Source organism: Crocodylus porosus, unplaced genomic scaffold (genome assembly GCF_001723895.1).
Source record: "Crocodylus porosus isolate Cpor-Errol unplaced genomic scaffold, CroPor_comp1, whole genome shotgun sequence".
In the NCBI taxonomy this organism is placed as follows: Eukaryota; Metazoa; Chordata; order Crocodylia; family Crocodylidae; genus Crocodylus; species Crocodylus porosus.
Window position 1 is genome coordinate 15,243,424 of NW_017728948.1, and position 14,502 is coordinate 15,257,925.

At 40.1% G+C, this 14,502-nt stretch overlaps 1 protein-coding gene across 3 annotated transcripts in view; it reads right to left on the bottom strand.

Annotated features, from left to right (window-relative positions):
* Positions 1-14,502, bottom strand: part of ZFYVE28 (zinc finger FYVE-type containing 28) — a 289,256-nt gene that overhangs the window by 44,719 nt on the left and 230,035 nt on the right. For 2 of the 3 annotated variants that reach the window (XM_019553086.1, XM_019553085.1), the window contains exon 9: positions 7,044-7,148. In XM_019553086.1, the coding sequence (XP_019408631.1) occupies positions 7,044-7,148 (105 nt within the window). Of the gene's footprint in view, positions 1-6,142; positions 6,340-7,043; positions 7,149-14,502 lie in introns of those variants that run through there. The other variant, XM_019553087.1, reaches the window with a different exon arrangement.

Consider the following 14,502-nt stretch of genomic DNA (forward strand, 5'->3'; position numbering starts at 1 on the left):
GACCGCCGCGACGGTCCTCCATGAGCGGGACGAGCTCCCCGAAGCGAGCGCTCCGGGGCATCGTGTCTGACCTTAGGGGGACGAAGGCGTTCGTGGGGGGGGGCTCGGGCCGCCCCGCTTCCCCCGGAGGGCAAGCGGCAGCGGGCCCGAGGGATTTCCCCCTCCCGGGTCGCCTGCGAGGCACCCCAGTTCCATGGGTTAATTACATTATGTGAAAAATAACTTTATAACATTAATTTTAAACATGCTTCCAAAAAATTACTGTGTTCTGCTCTTTTGGTAGCTGAAACAACAAAAAAGGCCTGTGAACTGTAGCCTGAACTACAGCCTATTAAAATCCAGAATCCCATTGACTACAATGAGTTTTGGATCATGTCTCACCTGTACAGATACAAACATTGTATGGGAAATAACTGGATTCACATAATGCACAAAATGTGGCATTAACGTGCTAGAAAAGTAGTATCTTGGTGCTGCCTAGAGGATTTGAGTCACACAGTATGATTAAGACCTCAGTCAAACAGAGAAATTGAAACCTTTCCTCCAATGCATTTAAAATTCCAGACCACTCTTGAAAGAAAATAATTTAAAATAAAAATATTTAAAGGAAGGACATATTTCTCAGGGGAAAACAGTTGATAATGTCAGAGAAGGCAACAAATCTATTATTAAATGGTCCCCAAATTGCCTGTCAGTGATATTCCATTTTCTCATAAGAGTGGATGAATCACAGGTCATCCTTTACAGTGTGCTTTATTCTCACTTCAAGGAAAACATGCCATGTGAACAGTCATAAATGAAGAGTAAGGACCAGGGCAACTGTAATTTTAATCTTAAGAAGTGGACTCTAAAATATGATTTAGCCAAGCAAGTGCAATATAGGTTCATTAGTGTTTCAAAAAAAACCTGATGAGCTTTACACATAGCTATACATATAGCAACCTCTTGTTTCTTTTGTTAACTTTGCTTTCCCTCTTCATCCCCCTGCAATGTTTCATTCTTGTGTCTCTCTCCAATCCTGAAAATCTCATGCTTAACTTTAAGAACTTGAACAGCTCCATTGACCTCACTTCAATTTAAACATGTGGTTACAGTATAAGAAACAGAATAAAATACTTTATTATTAATCAGTTGAATGGAGGTCGAGAGCTAGGGGCAGAAAGAATTCCTGCAAAGAAAACTTAACTTCAAAAGCTAATGATTTTCATAGACAAAGAAAATATAAGTTAAATCTACAAATTTTAGATTCTGGCATTACACTATTTCTTTAAATGCCTAAAACTATTCTTCAATGTATGTACATCCATGGAAACAGAAAGGAGAGAAAAGGAAAAGAAGGTTAAAGAAAAGCTTTCTGATTGGTTCACTGAGTTTGCATTAAGCAGGGGGTCAAACTCACTCCTCCTTATGGATGGGCAAGATTTGGACTATGAGGCCTCTCAGGGATCAGACCTTGACATGGCGGCATAGGGTTTAACACAGCTATTGCTTGATCCCTGTCACTGACACATGCATCCACATCCTCTGGGCCTGGGGATTTGGTTGTGGGTCTCATCTGTGCTCATCTGTCCAGGAGACATGCAGGCCAGACAACACAGACCCATAAGCCAGATCCAGCCTGCAGGCCATAAGTTTGGCACCCCTGGTAGGAGCAAGTTCTGCTTCTGGTTGCGTTGCTACGAATCCTCATAATTCCACTAGAGTCCGGAGTGTGAGTCCGTATTTAGAATGGCAGATTTAGGAGATTAATTCAGTGCAGTGCTGGGAAGCTGCATGACGTACAGATCCCCAAGAAGAAATGTAGTATGTTTAGTTTCTATTTGTTTCTATTAGTTTTGTCTGCCTCAATTTTTCAGTGCTTAAGATGGTAGAGTTTGCAGAGGGTCATCTCACACATAGTGCTGAGCTCCCAACCTTCTTAACCTCAGGCCACTTTAAGGATGCCTAAATTCGGCAAGGGAAATAGAGACGTAAAATGACCAGTTCATTTTGCTTTATGTATATGCCTTGAAGGTTACAGTATGCAATATTAAGGTAAGCAGATTTTATCATAACTTTTTATTATAAATTATTAACAGTAGGAAACTCCTCTGTTGCTATGAAACAGAAGAACTGATGATGTCATTATATAGTGTTCAAAATATTCAGTTGTAGTCTATACTGAAACCCAGCCAATAGCAACAAAAAGGTGTGGAGCATTAATTGGGGAAGAGTGAACAGATCAGCAGCGAATGTGCTGAATCAATGCACTTTATGAGCAGTTTCTTCAGCAGGATTGCTTTACAGTCCCAACTAGAATTTTAAGCTTTCCTCCTCCAGCAAATTTCCTGAATGAAGGCAGATAGAGACAATATCATGTTAATCTTCCCCGACATTGTGGAAGGAAATGATCTGTCTTTGGTGAAACTAACCATACATTTTTAAGTAGAAGACATTTCAGAACATGGGCTCAACTTCAGATGTAGCAGGAGTTGCATGTGCATACAACTGTCCCTCTCTCCAGCTGCAAAATGAGAAAAACTAAAGTAGGTTGGGTTCCATGTATCATTTTGCATTGTTTTAATTTCATGAAACCTGAGAAGCGGGATAAACCTGAGACACATGGAGCTCTGTCCCACCTGGCTAGACTGCTGGATAGGTACCCAACCCAGCTCACCTACCCAGCTACCCATTCTACACTGCACCACGCATGCAGATATGAGAGACAGTCCGTATTTTAATGACTTCCTTCCTCTTTGTGGCATCAACATCAGTTATTCCACATAGTTGTAAAGGATCATCGCAGTGACCCAGAGAAATTGCTGGTGATTAACGAGTAAATGATTCCTTCTTCCTTTGCTTTTCCTAAAGATACCTAATGTAAAAGGGCTAATCTGCTCTATTCTAGGAGATGCATCTGTCATTGCAGAAGAGAATCTATTGCTTCTGAGAAGAATTCCCTTAATGAAATACTGCCAAACAAAATGTGGAAGTTTCTGCAAAATGCATAAATGAAATTACACCACTTTAAAAGAGAAAAAAAATAACAGGGATGTGATATTGGAAAGTCTTACTTCTCAGGGGATCACACAATTTTTTTTTGGTTTCAATCTATATTAGATCTTGGTGTTAAGTTTAAAATCAAAACTCTAACAAAAAAACCACTCAAACTACCAAGTTTGTCTTGTGTTGGTATAAGTACTATACAAACATCTTATTTTAGGCCAGAGAGCCTCGACCCATACTTAGTATGTCACCTCATCAACACTCTCTGAAGTCCAGCTGTGTAAGGCAGTATTCATTGTGTTGAGGCCCTCTGGATTTATTTTGAAATGAAAACCAAAACAGGAACTGAAAACCAGGCTCCTCAGAAATTTCAAGGTCCTTTGTAAACCTTCAATGGTTTGGTACAAACAATAATTTGTACCAAAATTTTAAATTAGACACATTTAAAGCATGTGAGGCTACACAAGTCAAAAAATCCCAAATGATTAAAAAAAAAAACCCCTTTCCTTGCATAATAGTAAGCAATACATTTAGATCTCTAAGTTCTTATTATAAGCTCTTAGTAAAAATAGAAAAAAAAATTAATAAAATAGAACCATTAAAATGCCTCATTTAAGAGTAGAGGCAGAAGCAAAGAAAAATAAAAGCATCCAAATAAGAAAGACGAGTGCTATAAATCAGCAAGAGTTCAGGAGAATAACGACAAACACAGGAGATTGTCAAGACTGCATAAGAAGAAAGGAGATGTTTCAAGTAAGTAAGGAGCAAAAAATAATATTACTGGGGAGCTCTGCAAGACAACAGGAAGAATTTAGTGACCAAAAATACCAGACATTTCAAAAAGCATTAATAAATATTAGCAAGATTGCTTACAAGGGACAGATATACCTGGCCAGTAAATTTAGTTATTTGTTCAAAAGATGTCAAAGGAACTTGAAGCAACATTAAACTGTGATATAACTCTGAAACAGTTGGTAAGATGCACGAGCAAGCACATCTTAGATGTACAACCTGAGACGATTGTACAGAATGGCAGTGGGAACATTTCTAGGGATATTTTAATGCTTATTTCAAACAAAAATGTTCTTAGATACTGGAGAAAGAAACACTGTAGATCCAGTTAAAGGTATCTGGGAAATTAGGGAACCAAACTAAGCAAGCACATGAATAGTACCAGTAATTTAAATCAGTATAGTCATTTCCCTAATGATGCATAAAGCACAATGTTGGATCCTGGCAGGTGTTTTGCTGCATCAGGACCTTGACATAAAGGCTTGACCTGTGGTGACACTGATTGGCTGTGGAGCAGAAGAATGCTTCTTTGCTAAAATGACAAAGCCAGTGATTTAGCAACAAATTTTACAGTGCTGTAATTGTTAAAACACAGCACAGATTCACAGATATAATTCCAAACCTTAACATCTAACACATTTGAAGAAACAACACAAAACAGAGTGGAAAAAGTTGTAGACCTGATTTACTTGAACTTTAAGATGGTTTAATGAAGTGGCATATAAAATACTGGCATACAAGGGCAGCAAGTATGGTATGCAAGAGAAGCTGTTCTAATTGATAAGCAGTATGGGCTCATCCCCACGTACAGAAACATGCATTTCCAAGGGCACAAAAAGCAGCTGCGCACTTTTCTGCTGCCACTTTGTGCCCCAGGGCATGTCCTACCTGGATTCCTCCCAAGGCAGCAGTGGCACCAGTCTGTTTGCATGGAGCCTGGCTGGCAGGCAAAGCATGGCTCTGGAAAGCCAGGCTACATTTCTGGTGGCACCCACTGCTGCTGTATGCACTGCGCCTCTTTTGGGGTGGGGTTTTGGTTTTTTCCTCACATCGGGACATTCCAGTATCAAATTCTGGCACTGCACAGCAAATTTGCAGCACAGCACACAGTTGCACATTTGCCACATGCAGTTTGTGACACCAAAAACACGTTTAAAGTGCCACAAGCCACTTATGTGCGCTCGTCCAGATGCACCATAGTTGTCCTTAAGACTCCTGCAACAACTGGTGAACACTTGAGGGATCTAACATTGTTCTTTTTGCAATTAGCTTGCCAAAAACATACTTGCTCTGATTTTATGTATTACATTTAGCAGAAGGGAACCAGATTATGGAGGTAAACATTTTTCTAGCTAAAGAATATTCGTAAGAGGAAATACTTCAGAACAGTAAGGTACAAAGAATAGTTCTTTTATAGAACAATACAACCATTTGGAACCATGACTGGGTCTGAGGATGGGCTTATTTAGTCTAAAGAAGAGAAGACTGAGGGGAGATTTAATAGCAGCCTTCAGTTACCTGAAGGGAGGGTTCAAAAGAGGATGGAGCTGGACTGTTCTCAGTGGTGGCAGATGACAGTACAAGGAGCAATGGTCTCAAGTTGCAGCAAGGGAAGTTTAGGTTAGATATTAGGAAGAACCCTCTCACTAGGAGGGTGGTGAAGCCTTACCTAGAGAGCCGGTGGAATCCCATTCTTGGCGGTTTTTAAGACCAGGATAGACAAAGTGTTGGCTGGGATGATCTAGTTGGGGATGGTCCTGCTTTGAGCAGGGTTGGAGTAAATGATCTGACGTCCCTTCCCACCCTATTTTTCTATGATTCTAAATTTAGAGAAAAGGGACAGATACCAGCAGACTATTTAGATTTAACTTTTTCCATAAAGAAACAGAGAGATGTGAACTAAGGCAAGGGAAGGGTGAAACGTCAGAATTTAGTAAAAATATATTTATGTAGAAAATCAAGGATGTAAAAAAAATTAATAAGTTTTTGTAAAATGCTGTCAGATGTGCAGGATCTTCTTACAGCCAGGCTTAAGGATCAGAAATTCAGTAGAGAGGAGGTAATGTAGGCTTCCCTATAATGTTTTAGGACTACTGATTAATATTCATGCAAGGAGAAGGGACAGGGAGCAGGGAGGCTGAACACATTTGTGCAGGAATAGTATAACCTATGAGGAAAGTTTAATGGTTTCCTAAAATATCATCATTTGTCAGCATGAAGTTTGGAAATCATCAATACTTGAGTCTTAAGATGGGTACACCCAGAGACTTTTTATTTAGGCAGGGTGCTTCCTTTGACACTTTTTCCGGAGAAGGATCCCTCCCTTCCTTCCCCTCCATCCCCCCCACAATTTTTGCCTCTCCAAACTTCTATATAAAATCTTGAATTCCTGAACCTTGGTCAAGGTAAGGGAGCGTGGAATACAAATAAACAGTCGGAAGACACAGTGGTGACAAGAAACACAAGGAAGCACAAGAAGAGTACAATTATCATAATTCTGGAGACATCTTGAATAAAACTTCAACATCTGTCCAAATGCAATATAATAAACCAATGACATATCTGTGTACACATGAAAAAAAGCAAGAGAAGATTCTGTTCTGCTCTAATAAATATTTTTTCCCTTAAAATGTATTCCTTTATAGTACTTACTAATTTATCTTGGCAAAGTTAAATTGCAAACATTTGCTTCCCTCATATAAGCTTAAATGATGAGAACACAAGACAGCAGTCCCAATATATTTTTCGTCCAAGAAATAAAAACAAAAAATAAAGATATTATTCTTAGTTCCGAGATTCCTCTGATTTTACTATTAAATCAAAAGGCAGCAAAAAACAGATGGAATAACTATGCCATCTGGAAAGCTAAGACAGTAATGTATAGACATTCACTATTTTTTAGTGATATTCTCCTTCTGTAGTCCAGTTTCACTGTATCAAGTGAATATAACTCTCTTTAAAATGCATATTAAGAGTTAGTTATATTAAGAGCTAAAAGTATCTGTTTAGGAACACTGAATGAACATATTGACAAACAAGATCCGTGCCAGTCCCAAGTGTTTGCTGACATAATTCTGATGAAAATAACCCATGAAGAGGTAGACTCTCACAATGACTGCACAAGCAGAAAACGACCTGTAGAATGAAATGTGCGTCAGCATTCCAAGAAAGGATAATCGGAAGTGTTGCTGTCACTTGATTCTTATTCAATGAAAAATTTCTATTGACCATCACCCAATACACCAATGAAGTGAGATGAATATTACCTCAGAGCGTATATGCTGGAGAGACTACATGTAGTGACAGAAACACTCTCATAGTCACTGCTGGAGATGGAGCTGAGGGGAGAATCACGTAAGCCATCCTGAGAACTGAAAAAAGCATATGGAAATAAAATGAACTTCAGAACAAAAATGAATAAAGGCAGAGCAATGGTAACCAAAGAACTGTAAGTGATCATGTAAAAAATAAGTGCACACAGACACAACACTCCGAGTTCCTAGAAGCCCAGATATCGATTGTAATTGCCATAAGAAGCACAGAACATGTAGCAAGACTACAGGACATGCATTTATTTATAATGTGTAGTTAAGTGCACTTGGGACTTCGTACACATTGTCAGCATGATTAGATTGTGATGTCTTCGTTCAAAAATCAGGCATCCAGAGAACCACTGCGTTTCAGGCCAAGACATCCAAAGAAATCAGCTTCAAGGATTTTTAAAATGCCATGATAAATATGACCTAGTAGTTTCCAAGATGCCAGAAGGAAGAATAAAGATGGGAAGGGAAAGTCCACTGGAAAGTGGAGAGCTGCCTCTGTTCCTTCCTGTTGCTAAAGACGATGATTTAACGAACAAGTTATTTCCTCTGTCAGCACAGGCTCCCAAAGTGCCCTGTTGCTCATATTTGTGTCTAAAGACAACCAAAGGTGCTATGCTAATTATCCAAGCCCTAAGGAGGCACATGGCAGATTGCTGCTTTATAATAGGTGCTCTGCAGGCACATGAACAACTTACAGCAATGGAATACAACCTCTCTTCCCCCAGCTTTTAACTACTATGAGATCTTTAAAAGAAGCAATGACTTGAAATTTTGCCAGTTTCCAAATTAGAATTGGCACTAAACCACGTGATTCACCTTGGCAATTCACAAAGAACAGTATTTATATCTCAGGCACAATCTACTGCACGGGTATTGGAAGTTCCACAGGCTGAAGGCTATTAATTGACATTAGATAAGGGAAATGTATTCTTGAGCAAAAGTATTGGAATTGTATGGTTCTAATCACGGGGAAAACTCCTCCAAAACCCACTGATTGATGCTTTGCCAGTAGAAATTTTTAGACCCACAAAACAGATAGACACATGTCTGCCTAAGAAGCATTTTTAGTTTAAAGAAATTAAACAGATTAGATCAGGGGTGTTCTCCTCTCACTAGCAGAATTCTCATAACATTTGGATTGGCACGGATTTGTGAGCTATGCAGTTAAATGGGCTGTATTCTAGATTTCCTAACCCTACCAGATTTAACAACACAGCAGACAAATATCTAGAAGAATATATCATGCAATTTTTCAAAGTGGTGCATGGTAGTTAATGTCATTAAAAAATAATAGGGTTTTTTTTTTTTTTACTTTCTCCCACTGACTACTTTGAAGGGATACCTTGAATGCCTCTCATTTCAGATTGCCAATTTAAAAATAAATCCCCAACTGGATTATGTTTTAGTTGAAAGGGGTATTGCACACTGCCAAAATAGTTTAATCAGACTTAAACAACTATCTATTTAACTTTCATTTGTTTAAAATAATTTCCCTTGCTAACTGTACTCACTGTGAGGAGGCATTTGCATTTAAACAAAGGTATGCCTTCTCAATTCTTCATCTTCACCAACCCAATCCTGGCCATAATATTCATACACAGTTCTATAGAAACAAAAAGATTTTGAAAATATATTCGATTATGATTTCATAGCACAAGCAGGTAGGGAAAGCTATCTTATGATAAAAGTTATTGTTCAAAAACTTCAAAAGGAAGACAAAGCCACCACCAAATTAAGTTGCTTCTGTTAAAATTTTTCTTTTCTCAATTTTGCCTCATTACCTCCAACTGATTGGGATAATGATCTCACAGAGGAGGAACCAAATCCTGCTTTCCTGGTACAGTCTGCATGAAGAAATTCATTGAGAGTTTCTCAGCTGTCTGCACTACAAGAAAATCGTATCCATGACAGTTAATGCCAAACACTAGCCCAGGGGAAGCCAACCAGTGGCACATGTGCCAGAAGTGGTACAGGTGATCTCTGAGTGTAGCACATGTCAAACTGGCAAGAAAGCAAGGAACACAGACAGACAGAGTAGGGAGCAAAAGCAGAGCAACAGCTCAAGCAGGGTATTGGAGTGGCTCTCAGGTAGGGCACAGGGCTCACCTTGTGGCACACCTACCAAAAAGACTGCCCCCCCCCACTGAACTAGACAATTAAGAGGAAGGCCCCAAAGTTATGAGATTTTATCACAGGCATAACAAGTAATTTTTGCACCCTGGGCAGCAACACCCACCATTCATGCACCCTTTAAATCAGCCTCAGGATGCTAGGTGAGTAACATGATTTTCTTTTTAAAAAAATATGTTCTCTAATGTTTTATTCGTTTTCTTTGCCATTGGTGCATTGAGCCTTTCAGAATCATGTTTCCAGCTTTTCTCCACAACAAAAAAGTCTAGTCATTTTCATTCAAAACCCCCCCAAAATTTAAAGAAAATAAAGTAAAAAAGCCAGTCATTAGAATCACATAAATGGAGATGCTAAAAAGTGTTAGAAGAAAGAACAGGTATCACAAGATTTACAATTAAAAACGCTAAGATTGGCAGTAACATTATCCCAGTTACTAGACATGGGTGCCATTTTTAAGTGTGCGTGTCACAAGTTAGAAAAAAAATAATCTGAAGGGAACATCCAAACTGGCAAAATATGGATCTGGAACTGGGTGGTAGAGAAGCCTGGTGATTACCCTGAAAGTATTACTGAGCAATCACTGAAAAATACATTCAAAGCCTAGTGCACCAAAAAGACACATTTTGCACAAAACAACTGCTAGCATCTAATGGCATTCTGTTGACTGTTTAAACTTCTCCCTCAGGTCTGACATGTGGCGTCAAATTGTGCCATTTGGCCCATCACCAGAGGTATGCAGTAGTGTTAGCAGATAATGTGAAAATAATAGCCCTTATGTTACAAGTTTCAGAATGCCCACATTATACTGAGGTTATTTCTCACAATCTTTCCCCTATACCTAAGCAATCTTGTGTACCCGACACCATATTATTGCACTATTCTTCCTTTATTTGGATAAAGAGTGGTATTTCTCTCTTGTCAGTTTTTATTTCAAATAGCTATGGACAGTGTCTACATATGGCACAAGGTCTCTTATTTCATTTACATGTGTCAGATAGCAATTCTAATTAAGGCGTACGCTTTTTACAATCTGTTTTGGAATTTAAGCAATCTAAATCCAGCTCTGGATGTCAGAAGTTACATTTGACTTGATACTTCATAGCTACACAATATTCTGGGCTCTTTCTGGAACTGCACCTGAATCAGGCTTAGAATGATTATCTGCTTCATAAGTATTAACTCCTAGTATACTAGCCTGTCACTGTCTAATGTAGGCTTGTGTCAAGTCATCACCTACATGCAACATTCAGTTTTATTCACTTTTTAAATCATGAAATGATAATGGGGAACAGTTTTGCCTATATATGCTATATACAAAAAAACCAAGTAACTTCATTTGCATTCCATCAATATGTAACAGGTACAAAGTCAAAAGCCGAAAACTTTGTTGCTCAGCTGTGAGTCCTAATGCAGTTTGTTTCACATGATGAACATCTTACCTGTAGGTTGGCTCTTCACACAATATGTACAACACAATTATACCAGTGGTAGGAAAAAAAAAAAAAATCAAACAGACTATACAGATTTAGATGAGAATGGCAACTTGCATACAGAAAAAAGCATTCAGTCACAGACCCTCCCCCCTCCCCCCACAGCTTTCATGTTAAAATATACATGAAAATATTTACTTATTTTTACAAAACCCGGTTGCCTATCCTGGCATGTCCCTTTCTCCCTGTCTTCCTTTCCTTAACCCTCTTTGTCAAAGGGACTAGGATTTCCTATTCTCTCAGACACTGGAACTAGTGGGATTCATGCCAGGCTGGCCATAGGAGATAAGAAAAAACAGCCTTACTTTTGCTTGTTAAATTTCTTCATCTGCACTTCCACATGACATTATTCTAATGAAGGTCTTGATATCAACTCCTAACACAGGCAAAACACCCCTTTATGTCCATTATGTACCTTCTAACACTTGTGATTTCTTTTCAGTTTCTTTGTCTGCCCGCCTGGCTTTGAATAGTCTGTCGCGCACAGCCTTGGTCCAGCCAGCCAGCAGTGGACATCCTGTGGTTTCCTGTAAGCCTGGTGGTAGATGTTTATCACCTGGATGGCCTCCCCCAGACTCGCCTGCCACAACTTTGAATGCTGTTCCAGTGGGAGGGGCAAACCACCTAGGGGTCCTCTTCGGCGGAGAGTCTGCCTGACGGCCGTCCATGGGACTCCACCTCCCCTACACCCGAACCTTGCACCAACCTTTCGGCAGGTCACCGGATCTTCTCAGCCGCATCCCGATGATGTTGTGTTTCTTGAGCTTGACGATCTTCATAGCCTTATTACACCTTAAGCACTTCCTCCTGGGATAACTCAATCACTTAGCTGTTTGGCTTCAGCAGAGCCTCCATCTGCCCTAAAACAGTATTGGACCCGGGACTTTAAATTTAACCACCAATCAAAGGAAAAGGAAAAGAAAAGCGGTGCAGAGTTGTCTTGCCTGTGTCGCCTCACCTTCTCTCTCAGCCCCTCCAAAAGGGGGAAAACAAAATGCCAAAACAAACTATACGTCAAGGAAGGACCTGGCTGGTTTCCTCCTCCCAGCCCTACTGCTATGATAACAGGACGTCATTTCACCCCCAGGATCTCACTGGGGCTGACCCGTAGTTCAGCCAGGGTTGACCACAGCCCCTCATACTGGGTCGTTTCTCCCCTCACCCCGCTGAACGTGGTATGCAGTACTACTCTCCTCAGACACTGTCAGAGGCGTTCTACTTCTGATGTCCTGTGGTACCTTCTCAAGTGGATGGCCACCTTCTATTTTAGACGCCGGTGCCCAGCCTCCTGCCATCCTATTCCACTGCCTCTTTTGCTGCTCACGGCCAATCCTGCCAGAAGGGAGAGCCTCCTTTGGCTCTCCTGTTCCTCCGACACTCCCACTTCAGCCGCTGCAGAGAGCCTCCTCTGGCTTCTCTGCCTCCTTGTCACACCAATCTCTGCTGGTACAGAGAGCCCCTGCTGGTTCTCTCTCCCCAGGAGTATCCCTCACATCACTCGGCTTGAGAGTCCTCTCTGACTCTCCTCCTCTCCTCCTGCTGTCTTGCCCTGTGACCCTTTTTATCTCTGCCAGCCAGTGATTGCCAATGACATCACCGGCTGGTTTCAGCTGGATAAAGGCGCGACTTACGACCTGCGCGGGTTTCCTCCCGCACTCCAGCTATGCCGCGGACCCTGCTGCAGGTAAGTGTTTCTCTTTAATTATTTTTGTTTTTTCTTCTTTTGTACATGATCCTCACCCTCGGGGATCCCCATTTGTCATTTGGGGCTCTTCTAGCTGCTCTCCTCCATGACACTCTGCTTGCCTTGAATCTATATGTTGATATCACTCATCATCACTTTCTTCAACCTTGTTGTCTTTCTTCCACTTTGCTGAAATTCTCCTCCGTGCTTCTCTTCCTTTAGTTAGTTCACCTCCCCGTCCCAGGTCCTTCTCAAATCCTAATTTTCAACATTTTAGATACAGTAGCAAGCTTGGCTTTCTCTTACATATGAAGAAATATTAAGATGTTAAGATAATCTCCACCTTATCTCATATGTATCATTTCTCACTATTCTTTTACCCCCTTCTTTGCTCTTACACCTTCTTCCTTTTCAGCTAGGCACTACAGGTGCCTTTTCAGTTGTTCTGTTCCATTCTTCATTTATATAAGTCTCCTTTCTTTTCACTCCCTCTCTGACTGTGCTTCAACTCTCATAATGGAAAATGCCTTCCACTTCACTGCTTGTTGTATATAAACCTATATACAGTCAGTTACCTATTGACACAAAGTTCTTCGATACACACTGCATGAGCAAGTTCAAGATACAGTGTAATGTATCTACAAAGTTTATTACAAAAGTATAACATTTGCATATTTTTATACTTTACTTCTATCTGCCACTATATAGTGAATTTCTCTGCCAGAAACACTAGCATTTCTTTCTGCTGAATTATTTAGATTGTAAACCCTTTGGAGCAAGGAACTCTGTGTCACTGGAATGCCTTAGCAATGGGATGCCAATAATGATAGAAGCTCCACACACAAACACTAATTAACCTAGCTGGTGGAGAAACAAATTCTGTATTCACTACAGCCTACGTTATATGAACAGTGTAACCTCACATGAACTAAAAAACTACTTAACATGCATGAAATTGGGGTTTCCCTTCATAAACTTCTCATTAGTTTGTCCCAGCAAACTCAGTCATGAATTCCAGGGACGCTGCTGGATCCTGAGGTAAACTGACCTGCATTTCCTGACTTATACTTTCTGCCATCCACCAATGCAAGTGTTCTTCAGCACTGTTATAAGCAGTGAAGTTGTGCGTGGACTGGCCCATTTCACAGCCGGAGTTATTATAATCATCGTATATGATTTCTGCTTTTTATTTCACCTCTTTCTTTGTTGTAACATTACATCTCTATCATGTCATTTGGGCTTCCTGAGCTTGAAAAGCTCTGCCAGAACCACAAGTGGGGAAAATGTGGCAAGTCTGTCTCAGTTTATAAACATGACAGAACATTTTTTAATGCGACAAATGGAATCGAGCAAAAAGGCATTTAAAGTGAAGCACCTATTAGGTTGTTTCACAGTTTCTGTTAAGGCTAAAGAATTATTTCAGTAATAGATAAAAGATATCTAAGATGAAAGGAACCCTCCTAATGTGGTACAACCAAAAATTTCTTTTAAGGGAACACTGGTAGCTTTGAATCAGTAGGCTTGACTATTTTGTGCAAATAAAAGAATAGGCTGTGTAAAGTGCTTGTTTATATAATTTGATGCTTTATAACTATTTTTCACTCTTCTCCCTGAGATGTGCCTATAATCTTTCATGTTTCACCTAATTATTTTTCATTGTTTCATAGGATAGGGTTTCTATAAACTCCAGCTACTTCCGCATTCAAAATATACATTTACCAACTGATATACACTTTTTCTGCAAGGTCTATGACATGTTTCATGTGTTAACTAACTCATCTAAGCCACATGTGTCAACTATATTAAACCCTCTCAGATGAATGGCTTTTAAAGCATAATTTTCATTATATTATTTTACGGGATTATGGGGGTGCCTCAAAACCCTAGTCTTCACTGCCTCGTGTATATTCCTTTGTTGGAAAAAAAGTTAAGGGCTATCACCCTGACAGAAATGCACTCTCGGTGAGGTGTTAGGTAGCCAGCAACAGCTTTAATTTATTGCTTTCTGGCAGAAGCTACAACCATTGAGGCATTGAATACCTGGACTCAGTCCGGCCTTTGGAGTCTGTCTCAATGGTCTAAAGGGGCGATGGTAGGT